The following is an 11,584-nucleotide window of genomic DNA, read 5'->3' on the forward strand; positions in this document are numbered from 1 at the left end:
TTGATTCCATTAAAAATAAAATAATTGCCATCCTCCCAAACATGATTACCTCGTCCTCAGTAAGTGAGGCAGCGTTGGAGGAATCTTTAGAACCTGCACAGTGTTTCAACTGTTTAGAAGCAGTAGAGCTTTCTGAGCTATCTAAAATTTTAGCTTCATCTAAACCTTCTACCTGTATGTTAGACCCAATCCCAACCAAGTTGTTTAAGGACATATTCCCTTTGATCAGTGGCACTATTTTAGACATGATTAATCTATCCTTGGTAAATGGATATGTACCGCAGGTTTTTAAAGTAGCTGTTATTAAACCTTTACTTAAGAAACCTTCTCTTGATCAAGATGAGTTAGTAAACTACAGACCTATATCTAATCTTCTTTTCTTATCTAAAATTCTTGAGAAAGTAGTTGCTAATCAACTATGTGAACATTTACAAAGCAATGACCTACTTGAGGAGTTTCAGTCAGGCTTCAGAGCTCATCATAGCACTGAAGCAGCTCTGGTGAAGGTCACTAATGATATTCTCATGGCCTCAGATAATGGACTTGTGTCTCTGTACTTGTCCTGTTAGATCTCAGTGCTGCATTTGATGCAGTTGATCACAATATTCTCCTACAAAGACTTCATATATCAGAGCTCTGATTACCCCGTATGTTCCTAACAGAGCACTTCGCTCTCAGACTGCAGGTCTGCTGGTGGTTCCTAGAGTCTCTAAAAGTAGAATGGGAGGCAGATCCTTCAGCTATCAGGCTCCTCTCCTGTGGAACCAACTCCCAGTTTTGGTCCGTGAGGCAGACACCCGTCCACTTTTAAGACTAATCTTAAAACCTTCCTTTGTGACAAAGCTTCTAGTCAGAGTGGCTCATGTTACCCTGAGCTACCTCTATAGTTATGCTGCTATAGGCTTAGGCTGCTGGAGGACATCAGGGTCTATTTCTCTCTCTCTGCTGAGTTCTACTGTTCTCCAGTTTTTCATTGCATTGAAATGACTGTTGTCATTTCAGCTTTGAACTTTTTGTTCTCTCTCTTTTTTTCTTCATAGAAGGTACACCTGGTCTGACGTTCTGTTAACTGTGACATCATCCAGGGAAGACAGATCACCCGCTATTACCATCTGATGTAGAACATATTACTGGATCAATGTGTGCTTCTGTGCTTTTTTGTCTGTCTTGTTATGTCTCTGCTCTGTCTTCTCTAAGCCCCAGTGGGTGGAGGCAGATGACCGTTCATACTGAGCCCGGTTCTGGTTCTGCTGGAGGTTTTTCCTTCCCGTTAATGGGAGGTTTTTCTTTCCACTGTCGCTTCATGCTTGCTCAGTGTGAGGGATTGCTGCAAAGCCATGGACAATGAAGACGACTCTCCCTGTAGAGGAGTGAATGCTGCTTGTTGGGACTTTGAACCAATCAACTGGTTCCCTTATTTAGGAATTTTTTGACCAATCTGTATAATATGATTGAATTTGACTTTGTAAAGTGTCTCGAAATGACATGTTTCATGAATTGGCGCTATATAAATAAAAATTTATTGAATTGATTGTTCTGTAGGTATGTCTAGGCGCTCTCCAAAACGTTTCTGATATGTAATCAGAAAAAACATTGTCACTCCTGTGACAAACTCCAACGCTTCTTCTGTTGCTATTTAGGTCTTTTCACACATTTTTCCTGGAGAAAAGGTACGTCTAACACCAAAAGCTGGCTTTTTCACACAAGGATGCGCAGAGTGCACAGCAACCAGCAGCATTATGCATGCTGGTGCTATGGAGTTTTAAATGTCCTGCCCCATAAGCGATACATCCACATAATGGTAATTTCACTGGCTACAGTCTCCACATGTCGCAGTGAGCGTCTAAACTGAGCGGTTCGAGCAACATACTTCAAAACAGCAGGAGGGAGGGTTTGGAGAAATGAGCTATAGTGAATAAGAATAGCTCTGGAGAAATTATGGATCAACACAGTAGGTAAAAGGAGGTGTTAATAAAAGGAGGAGGGCCTAGACGACCGTCTTGAAACAAGAGTTTTTGAAAAAGAAGTCTACAGTAGGAACTACATAGCTTTGAAGTAAAAAACACGTTTCTATGGGTCATGGTGACCCGTTGCCTGCTTTACATGAGAACAATTTCTATTTTGTGTGAGTTCTAACATGCTTAGTCAAGCTACTTTTATGAAGGAAACGTTTTCCACAGGTTGTACATGGGAAAGGCCTCTCTCCTGTATGACTTCTCATGTGTCTATTCAAATGACATTTATGACTGTAAACTTGTCCACAGGTCTTACACGAGAAAGGCTTCTCTCCTGTGTGACTTCTCATGTGGCTATTTAGGTGACATTTATTTCTGAACCCTTTCCCACAGGTTAAGCATGAGAACGGTCTGTCTTCTGTATGAGTTCTCATATGAGTATTCAAATTACTTTTCTGATTAAAATCTTTTCCACAGATAGTACATGAAAAAGGCTTCTCACCTGTATGTGCTCTTAGATGAGCAGAGAAGTTACTTCTATGACTAAAACTCTTCCCACAGCCCATACAGGAGTATGGTTTCTCTCCTGTATGAGCCCTCAGGTGAGTAGATAAGTGACTACTTCGACTAAAACTCTTGCCACAGGTCACACATGAGAAAGGCTTCTCACCTGTGTGAGTTCTCATATGAGCTGTTAACTCACAAGTGAATTTGAAACTTTTACTACATACTTCACACTGTTTACATTTTTTACGCTTGTGAATTTTTCTGTCCTTATTCCCTTTCTTCACATTGTCACCTTGACATCTACTTCTATTCTGTTGAAGTTCATCTCTGCTGGACTCTGAGGCTTCGTGAGTCTTTATTTCCTGATGCTCTGCTTTGGGGACGTTCTGAAAGATGAATTGGTTTCCATTTAGTTCAGGATGTTGATGGTCTGTCTTATCAGAAGCTGTCAGGGTCAAGGTATCAGTCTCCTGCTTCAGTACATCCTGGTCTCCATGCTCCTCTTCCTTTACTTGTTTGAGTTCTAGTTCTTCTGGTTCCTCTTTTATTCCAAGTGATCCAGAATCTGTTTCTATTGTTGTATCAGTTTCCTGCTTTAGTACATCCTGGTTTTCATCCTGACTGATGCCTTCAACCTCAATCTTTACCATCCATTTAGGTTCTAAATCACAATAATCTTCCTTCATATGGTTCAGTTCTAGTTCCTCTGGTTCTTCTTTGATTTCTAGAGATGCAGAAACTGTTCCCGTTAAGGTATCAGTCTCTTGCTTCAGTACTTTCTGGTCTTCTTTCATCAAAATCTGCAGAGGTTCTGATCCATATTCCTCCCCTTTTACTCGTGTAGGTTCTGGTTCCTCTGCTCCTCCGTTGATTTTCAGAGATTCTGTATCATTTTGGTCCAGAGCAGAGATCTCTTTTTGGTCGAGGATAAACTGAACAGCAAGAACATCTTGCTTAATAGCAGACATGACGTTGTGGCAAATCTGAAAAAGAAAAACAGGAAAATGTAATATTAAAATTTCAGCTTAGTAGTGTAGCCGTGGTTGTAGGTGCGGACGGGGTGGGGGAATTTGAATACTAGTAGTGGGGTGTGAATACTTTAGCATGAGACAGCTTCATTATGCGAGACATCACTTTGAAGGAGAGCAGCTCACCACAGACCGCCGTCTATGGAAGCTGACCTGCCTGTGTGATAAAACACAGCAGCAGCAGCAGCAGCAGCAGCAGCAGGGATCAGTGTTAACACCAGGCAGAGAGTCAGCAGCCTGACCAGACAGGCTGACAATGCGTAGCACTACGTTTTGCACATTATCAACATGGGACCGCTCCCCTCCAATCCATTTGGGGAAAGAAGGGACATTCAGCAGAATTCTACACGCTGATTGGACCAAGCGACACCTAGAGCCCACCTACCAAAGGTTGGTTGTAGCCAATCACGATATCAACAGGTAAGCAGCAGAAGGAGGCAAAGCACTTCATGCTGTTCTTCTTTCAGAAGAAGGAACTGTGGATTCTGACCAAACTGATGTGAGAACAGCAGCTGAGTCCTCCTGTGCTGCCATGTTGATGCTGGTCCTGCTTTTGTTACAGTTGGTATGTCCCGCAGAACAAGATGGATTCTTGTGTGTTTGTCAAATGCCACGAGAATTCATCTTCCAGCCAAAATGAGAGATTCAGAGCCAGTTTAGATTAAGCTGGAGTTTGTGCCTAATCTGGACCTGTTGGGCGTTTAAGCAGCTCGTATATGTGAGAATATCTGAGAATCTGGAGTCCTGGAGAAAGCCTAATGTGAGCATTTGCATCAAGCATCCAACAGCCTAAGTGAAGCACAGCCAGTTAGACTCATTTTGCTAAAAAAAAAAAAAAAAACAACGTAATTTCCTCAAATGTTCAGTGGATTACACCTTTCCACAGGTGTTCCTCTGGCTGGCCTACTTTTAATTTTTTGTTGTTACAAATAAAAAAATCTGAAAAGTGAAGAAAAAAAATATAAATAAATAAAACGGTGCATAAGTACAAGACATTTAACATTTCTTTTGCACATGTGGGTTGGTTTGGAGCCGCAAACGGTTCAGACTGGAGGAAGGTGGTGAGGACAGAGCAGGGGATTCTGGGACGCCGTCTGCTTCATTCAGTTTTTGCTTCATTATGTGTAATGTAAACTGGAGTGACCAAAGAGAGATGTCTGCGGTGACAAATAAAATATTCTTGATGACTTTGGTTTGACACACACTTTCTTTTAATGTCAAAGATTGTTTCGTTTTTATTTGTAAAAAAGAAAAACCTGATTAAAAAAAAACATTCAGCAAACAGGCTTAAATGCACAGGCGTGATGAAAAACATTGTTTTTCCTCTTTGGGAAGAAATCTACTTTATCATCAGTTAGCTTTGTGGAGGACGCAGTGGCTCACTACAGGGCAGAGTTCTGGATGCATGGAGGTTCAGTTTGGTGAACGTTCACCAGGAAAGTCTAAAGATTCTGCAAAAGGTAGCGAGTGTCCTCCTCGTTGGGGAATTAGATCATTCCCTACAGTGTTTCCCCCACCATTCAGAAGGTGGGTGGCTGCATGTAGTAAATTATTCTACGTCTGTGTGTGTTCACGGTTAATCCCATTAAAGTTTTTAGCCTTTAGAAATGGCGCCAGATTTCTGCCTCTAGGCTCCAAAACGAGTCAGAGTTCACCTTTCAGGAGCGTTCTCTCTGCACCACGGACTGACAGGTGTGCAGCGGGCGTCTGCTGTGAGAAATGTAGGAGTTTGGCACAGGAAATAGTCAATAAGTTTAACATCTCCTAAGCTGAGCCGTCGCTCAGATACTCATCATCTGCCACTTTTTAAGAGTATGTGATGGCAGCAGCACTGATCTACATAGGAGTAAAACTATATACAGACAAGTGAGAGCAGAGGTGCCAATAAGAGCATTTAAATATGATATAATACAAATATAATACCTAAACAATGCATCGTAGAATCAAAGAGATTACAAAATCATAGCAAAAAGAAAATTACTCTGTTAATTTTCCCCATAAATCATGTCTGTTCAGTAATTTAGGACCATTTTGTTTGATATGATATATATATATATATATATATATATATATATATATATATATATATATATATATATATATATATTACTCTGAACTCTTTGAAGGGGGCGGAGCTTGGTTCCTGGGGCAGTGTGGTGATTGGCTGGTAATGATGTAATATTAACCTTCATGGCTAGAATGCAAAAGGAAGGAAAACTATTACATTGAACTTTTTATTGACCCTTTTTTTTCTATCATCAATATGTCTATCATTGATATTTAAAGTTATTGAATTTTCGTCCAGCCCTACTCTAATAACATTATTTAACAAGCTGAGGGCTCAACCCCACAAGAAAAGTTGCAACATTGCAGGAGAGAGAGAGAGAGAGAGAGAGAGAGAGAGAGCTCAAATTTTGCTGTTTTTTGTCCCCTGAACATGAAATGGGATCTTTGCCCATAAGACAATCAAACAGAACAGAAAGAGAGTTGATGGAGGACACTAATATTTAAGTGGACAGCGTGATGGAAAACGTACCTGCAGCACCGTTAAAAGCTGAGAGAGGAGCTGAAGAAGGTCTGTAGCAGTGATCCAGGAATCAGACTACCTGCTGAGGAGGGGGAAGGTCTCCTGGCCTGCAGGGGGCGCTCCTAAACATCTTCTTTGACTCTGTGGAGGCATCAGCCTTCTTCTCTGGTCTGTTGGAGCAGCAGCTGATCTGCAGCTGAGAGGAAGCAGGATGATCAGCTCCTCAGGAGGACCGGTTCTGTCCTGGGACGCCTGGACCCAGAGCTAGAGGTGGAGACAGGAGGTCTGGGATGAAAACCACATCATTGATGGACAACGGTTGATTGGACGCTGAGTTTAGTTACCTGGCTGATATCACCTGTTACCTGTTCTAAAAGCGAAGCTGCTGAGTGTGACAGAGTCAGGTAGAACTACTCAGAGTTTCTGCTTTCTACTCAGGCAGGGGCGGCTGTTCTTTCTGAGACGGGTCCTGGAGACATGTTTACACTTTTTGGATTATTTCTTATTTGAAAACCTCGAGCCGGTGTGCATAATCTGTGTTGATCAAAAGACGCAACCCTTTATTTGGAGAGGGGCCGTGTTAGAGAATAATATTAATAATAATACTATTATAATACTACTACATAATGTTATCTATGAGGCCCTCTACGTCTGGTTTACATATCTCAGACTACTACAATTAACAGTGTAAATAAGACAACAAATAAAGTAGAATTAAATAAAATAGTAACATTAGAAGAGGTTAAAATAAAGTTAGAGTAAAAGTCTTGTTTTTATGGCCATCCACTGGATGGGATGTTTCCTGGGAGCATAAATTAAATTCACACGTCTAATACAATTCACAGCAAAGCAGAGATAGATAGATAGATAGATAGATAGATAGATAGATAGATAGATAGATAGATAGATAGATAGATAGATAGATAGATTCATTCTAGTCAATAATAACCGGAGTGGAGCTGAGGACGGAACCTTACTCCAAAGTCTGGCTCCTCTGGTCTTCACCGTTCTTTGGGTCCAGCTGGGAGAAGATGGAGGATGTTCGGAGCTCCTTCGCTCGTCTCTCGGTCCACCGGAACCAGAACCAGCAGGAAGGTCCAGTACAGATCCAGAACTCAGTGGAAGCTCGTCTCTCTGCTCTACTGACTCCAGAACCTCCGGGCCGGAACCATGAGCTGAGCTGCTAGCTGGGCTAGCCTCCCGGCACCAGTGTCCACTTTGCTAATGGAAGCTAACGCGTTAGCCAGCGATAGAAGCTAAACTACTTTTATTATTTTATTTTAATAAGTCCGGGTAGAAACCACAAGTCCTCCTAAACAACGACGCAGAGATGATATCTGAACGAAGACCGACGAGCTGAAAGTCCAGAACATCATCAAAACATCCGGTTCGCTCTCCCTGGTCAAGCTTCCGCTCAGTCCTACGTCACATCCCTTTGCTGCTCTGTTGCCCTTCCACTTCCGGGATATTGACCAATGACTGACCAGTCATTCTCTAACGCTCTGCAGCGCTCCTTTTTCTAAACATAAGCACTTAGAAAATGGTCTGTTCCTCAAAACGTTTTTATTTTCTCCCCAATAAAGAAAAAATAATTTATTTTAAATTAATCGATGGCTTTCATCCAACCAACCAGTCTATAGAAATACTAAAACCTGATATAAATATCTCCTGCTTTTTGTGTAAACTTCACCCAGACACATCCATCTCTTTTGTAAACGCTCTTTTTCACAAAGCAAAAAAAAGGAAAAAATATATCTACTAGGAAAATTAACAGACAACAGATTTTAAGAGGGATTAAAACAAGGAAACAAATAAAGAACGATGAATAAAATCTAACAGGGAGTGTAAAACAGAAGCAGGACTCGCCTACTATAAAAATACTGTTTTTTATGCAGTTTTTCACATGTTCTATTTGTTTGATGCAAAACCCCTAAAAACCTCAAAAAGGTCTGAGTGAGGAACCTGATCCAGATGATGATCTGGATCAGGATGATGAAGTTTTGTTTTCCTGAGGAATATTGATGGAGCTAATGAATCCATGTGGAGCGGTGCTTTGCTGCGTTTTTATTTGTCTATAACAGTAAACTTTACATACGTCATTTCTGTTTCTCTCCGCATGGGCAGAGTTCCGATGCTGATAAAATGTTTCTAAACCCATTAAAGGTGCATTGCGTGAGTTCCAGGATTCTAGCTGATTACTGCCCCCTGTGGCGACTAGTTGAAATAACACCAGTGTGATGCATGAACATGGGAGAAGAGGAAGAGAAGCGAACCATTAGGACTTCACAGGAGTTTTAAGAGGCGTAATGTCTTCTGGGGTAAGAAAGTTAGAAATTTTATTTTTATTAAATAATATTTTATAGAAATAAGATTTTATTTTGAACAGAAAACATAAAATTACGTATAGGTTATTTAAAAAAAAAACTTGACAAATGAGCGTCATTAGAGCCAGACTCTTGTTTAATTGTATTGATTCAGAAGCAGCCAGAAGCCAAACAGATTCATAAATATAATTAAATAACAGAGCTGTAAACATTTAACATATTTCTGCTGTTTGCAGGACCGGACCTTCTCTCTCTAGTAATCCGGTACCAGACGTACCGGAGTGAGTGACCCGTAAGGACCCCGGTTCTACTCCTGCAGCGAGGCGGAGAAGAAGTTCTTCTCGTTCTGCATTTGCTGGCGGAAGATCTGGTTGGCCCGTTTGACCTTGTCGGGGGTCTTCAGGTACTTGTTGAGCAGAGCTCTGTAGTGCTTCTCCGGGTTGCCGTGCATGTTGTTCTTCTTCCAGACGAAGTAGGCGTTGCCGTACGTCTCCTTGAGCTGGTTGGCGAGCCAGATCCAGAGCCGGGAGCAGGGCAGCAGGCTCACAGCGAAGAAGATGGGCTTCTCCTTCTCCATGATGGCCTTGTAGTCTGCCAGGTACTTCTCCATGGCTGGGATGGGCTTGATGTCCGGCAGGGACTGTGGAAGCAAAGAGCAGACGGTCAGTATCAGGGTTGGCTGTACCTGCTGGGCTCTGGTCAGGTTCTTACGTTCAGGTTGAACTGCGTCAGCATCAGGTCTGCAAACTGCTTGTAGCTCTGGTATCTCTTCTCCATGAAGGTCTTCAGGTCGTCGGGGCTCTTGACCTTCTGCACCATCTCCTTCAGCAGGTCGGTCACATTCAGCAGGTAGTTGATGTCCTGGATCATGAAGCTGACGTAGTCGTCGGCCTGCAGGTCACCAAACTGCATGTGCTGCAGGAAGGGCGTGGCCAGCGTCTGCTCCGCCACATCCAGGTTGTTGGTCCACAGAGAGTCGTAGACGTCCTGGACTTCTCCTGCAGGCCCAACCGGTACGGATCAGGCACCAGAAACACCCAAACAACAAAAACTCTTTTCCCTGCTCTGATTTTACAGATGAAAACCTGAACGCCTGTTTTACTTTAGAGGAACAGAAATCCTGCTGAATTAAACAGAAAAGCAGAAAATGTTGGAGATGTTAGGTCCTCCTGCTGACAGGAAGCTCCAGTTTCTGGTTTCTCGGTTCTTCAGGGAAACCAAACTGCTCCCCTCATGCTGACTGGTACTCTGTGCTGGAATCAGCGGTGGAGACATTTATCAGGTGAGTCTTAACTCCACCTGTCTCACTTTGTCCTGAAACTGGTTCTCAGGTGTGATTTGCTGCCACCTGGTGGTGAGGTTTGGTATTTCTCCAGTATTTTATGGATGTGGAGCATAAAACAGGTGAAAGCAGCTTTAAGGCTGATGGAACATTACAGGAAGTCAAATGCCTTAAATCAAGCATCTTATAACGACTTCCAGCGGTTCTGGACAAAACCTGATTTACAGGTTCAGACTTTCCACCTGCAGCGACTCGATTCTTTTAGAACTTTTTACTCTGCAGATAAATGATAAGAAAGTTACAGCTTTAGATGCATTCAGATTGTTTTAAATTTTGCTAATCTCACATCCTCCAGAGAATAAAAACATGCAGCTTTAAAACCAGAACCCTCCCGGTTCTGATCCCAGGGACGGGTTCTGCTCAGTGTCGTAGACAGACGTCGGCTTACCAGGACGAGCCTTCGGTTCTGTTGGGAGGCCGCAGCAGGCGGACAGGAGGCCCACAGCCAACCAGCCTGCTTGGAACCAGAACTTCCTTCCTGTGAATGTCAGAGACAGAAATCATGGCTGTGGTACCGCCACTGAAACAACAAACGGTGTAAAAAGTTCTGGAGCGGTTCTCCGGACCTTCTGAGAGCCTCTCTGAGTTTTCTCTGGACTTTGGCTGCTTCTGCGCTCAGTTCAGTTCTGACACCAGACTGTGCAGCAGATAAAAGCTGAGTTTTTATTAAAATCAGGACGAAACCCATCAGAACCAGAACCAGAACCAGGTTCAGACGCTCGCTGGGAGTCACGTCATTGGAGCTAAAATTGTTCCTGATGTTTCTACCTCAGAAATGAGGACAACGTGTGTCTCTGTCACACAACCTGGACTGAAGCGTCTAGAGAAAACCCGAAAAAGACTTTCAGAACCACAGAACTGCTGATCCAGACCCGTTTAAATGGATCCAGGAGATTCTGGACTCCTGGATCCATTTAAACGGGTCTGGATCAGAGAAGCCGCCTCTGTTACCCAGCCCTGTCCAACTTGTCTCCCAGGATCAGAAATAGAGAGAAGTTACCTGAGTCCATCGTTCAGAGATGCCTTCAGTGTCCGTCGGACGTTGCAGTGTTCTTGCACATCAGAGAGTTTGCTTTTAAAGGAACGGTCAGGGTGGAGCCGCGCACATTTTCTGTCGTCATTTGATGTCCAAACAGCAACGGGTTGCTGCAGTTTGGGCAAACGTTGATGTGCTGATGTTACCCAACAGCTTCAGAAAATAGGATATTACACGATTTGTCTTCATCAGACGGAGACAAACGAAAAAGAGGAAAGAGAGTGGACCACATTTCCCAACATGAGATCAGACGGTGATGCTGCGGGCCGTGATAAACCGCTTAGTAATATCCTTTGGAAACCAAAAGTGTTTTACTGTACCTTGCAAAAGTATTCACCCCCTTGGTATATTTCAGGTTTTATGGCCTGATAAACTGGATTGTTGCAGAGTTTGCACCGTTCCGTCTACTGAAGAACTGAGGATGGATTATATTTTTATTCTGAATACAACAAATAAGAGAAAGTAAGAGAAACCTCAGTGTGCAGAACTGTTCTCCCCGTAAAGTCAGGACTTTCCAGAGCTTCCTGCAGCAGCTCCAGCTGCCAGCGGCTCTGGATCGTCTCTAGGAGCTCCCCACATCTGGACTCTGGGGGTTCTGCCTGTTCCTCCAGGCTAAACTGCAGCAGCTCCTCCATGTTGGACGGTTTTTACCCGTGAAGGCAGTTTTCACTGCAGGGAGCGCAAACATGGTTGAGACTGACAGAGATGCCAGCAGCTGGCAGTCAGCGAGCATAAAAACATCACTGCGGTTTAAAATCTTTTATTATCTTCTTATTAACGCGTTCTCCTCCTGAGGCCAAATATCTGATATAACTGAATGAAAACTGAATGAAGAAGCAGCGGTTTGACCCGGGAAGCTGCAGCA

General features: G+C 43.0%; 2 protein-coding genes across 7 annotated transcripts; both read right to left on the minus strand.

Annotated features, from left to right (window-relative positions):
* Positions 1-1,453: 1,453 nt before the first annotated feature.
* Positions 1,454-7,460, minus strand: LOC105933348 (zinc finger protein 391-like). 6 transcript variants are annotated; one of them, XM_021321820.2, is made up of 4 exons: positions 6,995-7,460; positions 6,383-6,486; positions 6,027-6,281; positions 1,454-3,445 (listed from the first exon to the last, which is right to left on the minus strand). In XM_021321820.2, the coding sequence occupies exon 4, from the start codon at positions 3,428-3,430 to the stop codon at positions 2,117-2,119; it is 1,314 nt and encodes a 437-aa protein (XP_021177495.2). In that variant the 5' UTR covers positions 3,431-3,445; positions 6,027-6,281; positions 6,383-6,486; positions 6,995-7,460; the 3' UTR covers positions 1,454-2,116. The 6 variants fall into 6 exon arrangements, with proteins under 6 accessions (XP_021177495.2, XP_035987829.1, XP_021177501.2 ...); XM_036131936.1 differs by having other exon boundaries at positions 6,027-6,302; XM_021321826.2 differs by having other exon boundaries at positions 6,362-6,486.
* Positions 7,461-8,454: 994 nt separating this feature from the next.
* Positions 8,455-11,070, minus strand: LOC105933439. Its single transcript, XM_012872984.3, has 4 exons — positions 10,684-11,070; positions 10,072-10,161; positions 9,053-9,339; positions 8,455-8,981 (listed from the first exon to the last, which is right to left on the minus strand). Exons 1-4 carry the CDS (start codon positions 10,691-10,693, stop codon positions 8,649-8,651), a joined length of 720 nt encoding a protein of 239 aa, XP_012728438.2. The 5' UTR covers positions 10,694-11,070; the 3' UTR covers positions 8,455-8,648.
* Between the last annotated feature and the right edge of the window lie 514 nt (positions 11,071-11,584).

Source organism: Fundulus heteroclitus, unplaced genomic scaffold (genome assembly GCF_011125445.2).
Source record: "Fundulus heteroclitus isolate FHET01 unplaced genomic scaffold, MU-UCD_Fhet_4.1 scaffold_46, whole genome shotgun sequence".
In the NCBI taxonomy this organism is placed as follows: domain Eukaryota; kingdom Metazoa; phylum Chordata; class Actinopteri; order Cyprinodontiformes; family Fundulidae; genus Fundulus; species Fundulus heteroclitus.

What these genes read in the sequence shown, in the direction of transcription:
- LOC105933348 (XM_021321820.2), bottom strand. Translation starts at nt 3,430, where the DNA reads ATGTCTGCTATTAAGCAAGATGTTCTTGCTGTTCAGTTTATCCTCGAC.
- LOC105933439 (XM_012872984.3), bottom strand. An exon ending in AGAACCGAAGGCTCGTCCTG is followed by an intron (nt 9,340 to 10,071) that starts GTAAGCCGACGT and finishes TTGGGCCTGCAG; the next exon opens with GAGAAGTCCAGGACGTCTAC. An exon ending in TGACGCAGTTCAACCTGAAC is followed by an intron (nt 8,982 to 9,052) that starts GTAAGAACCTGA and finishes TTGCTTCCACAG; the next exon opens with TCCCTGCCGGACATCAAGCC.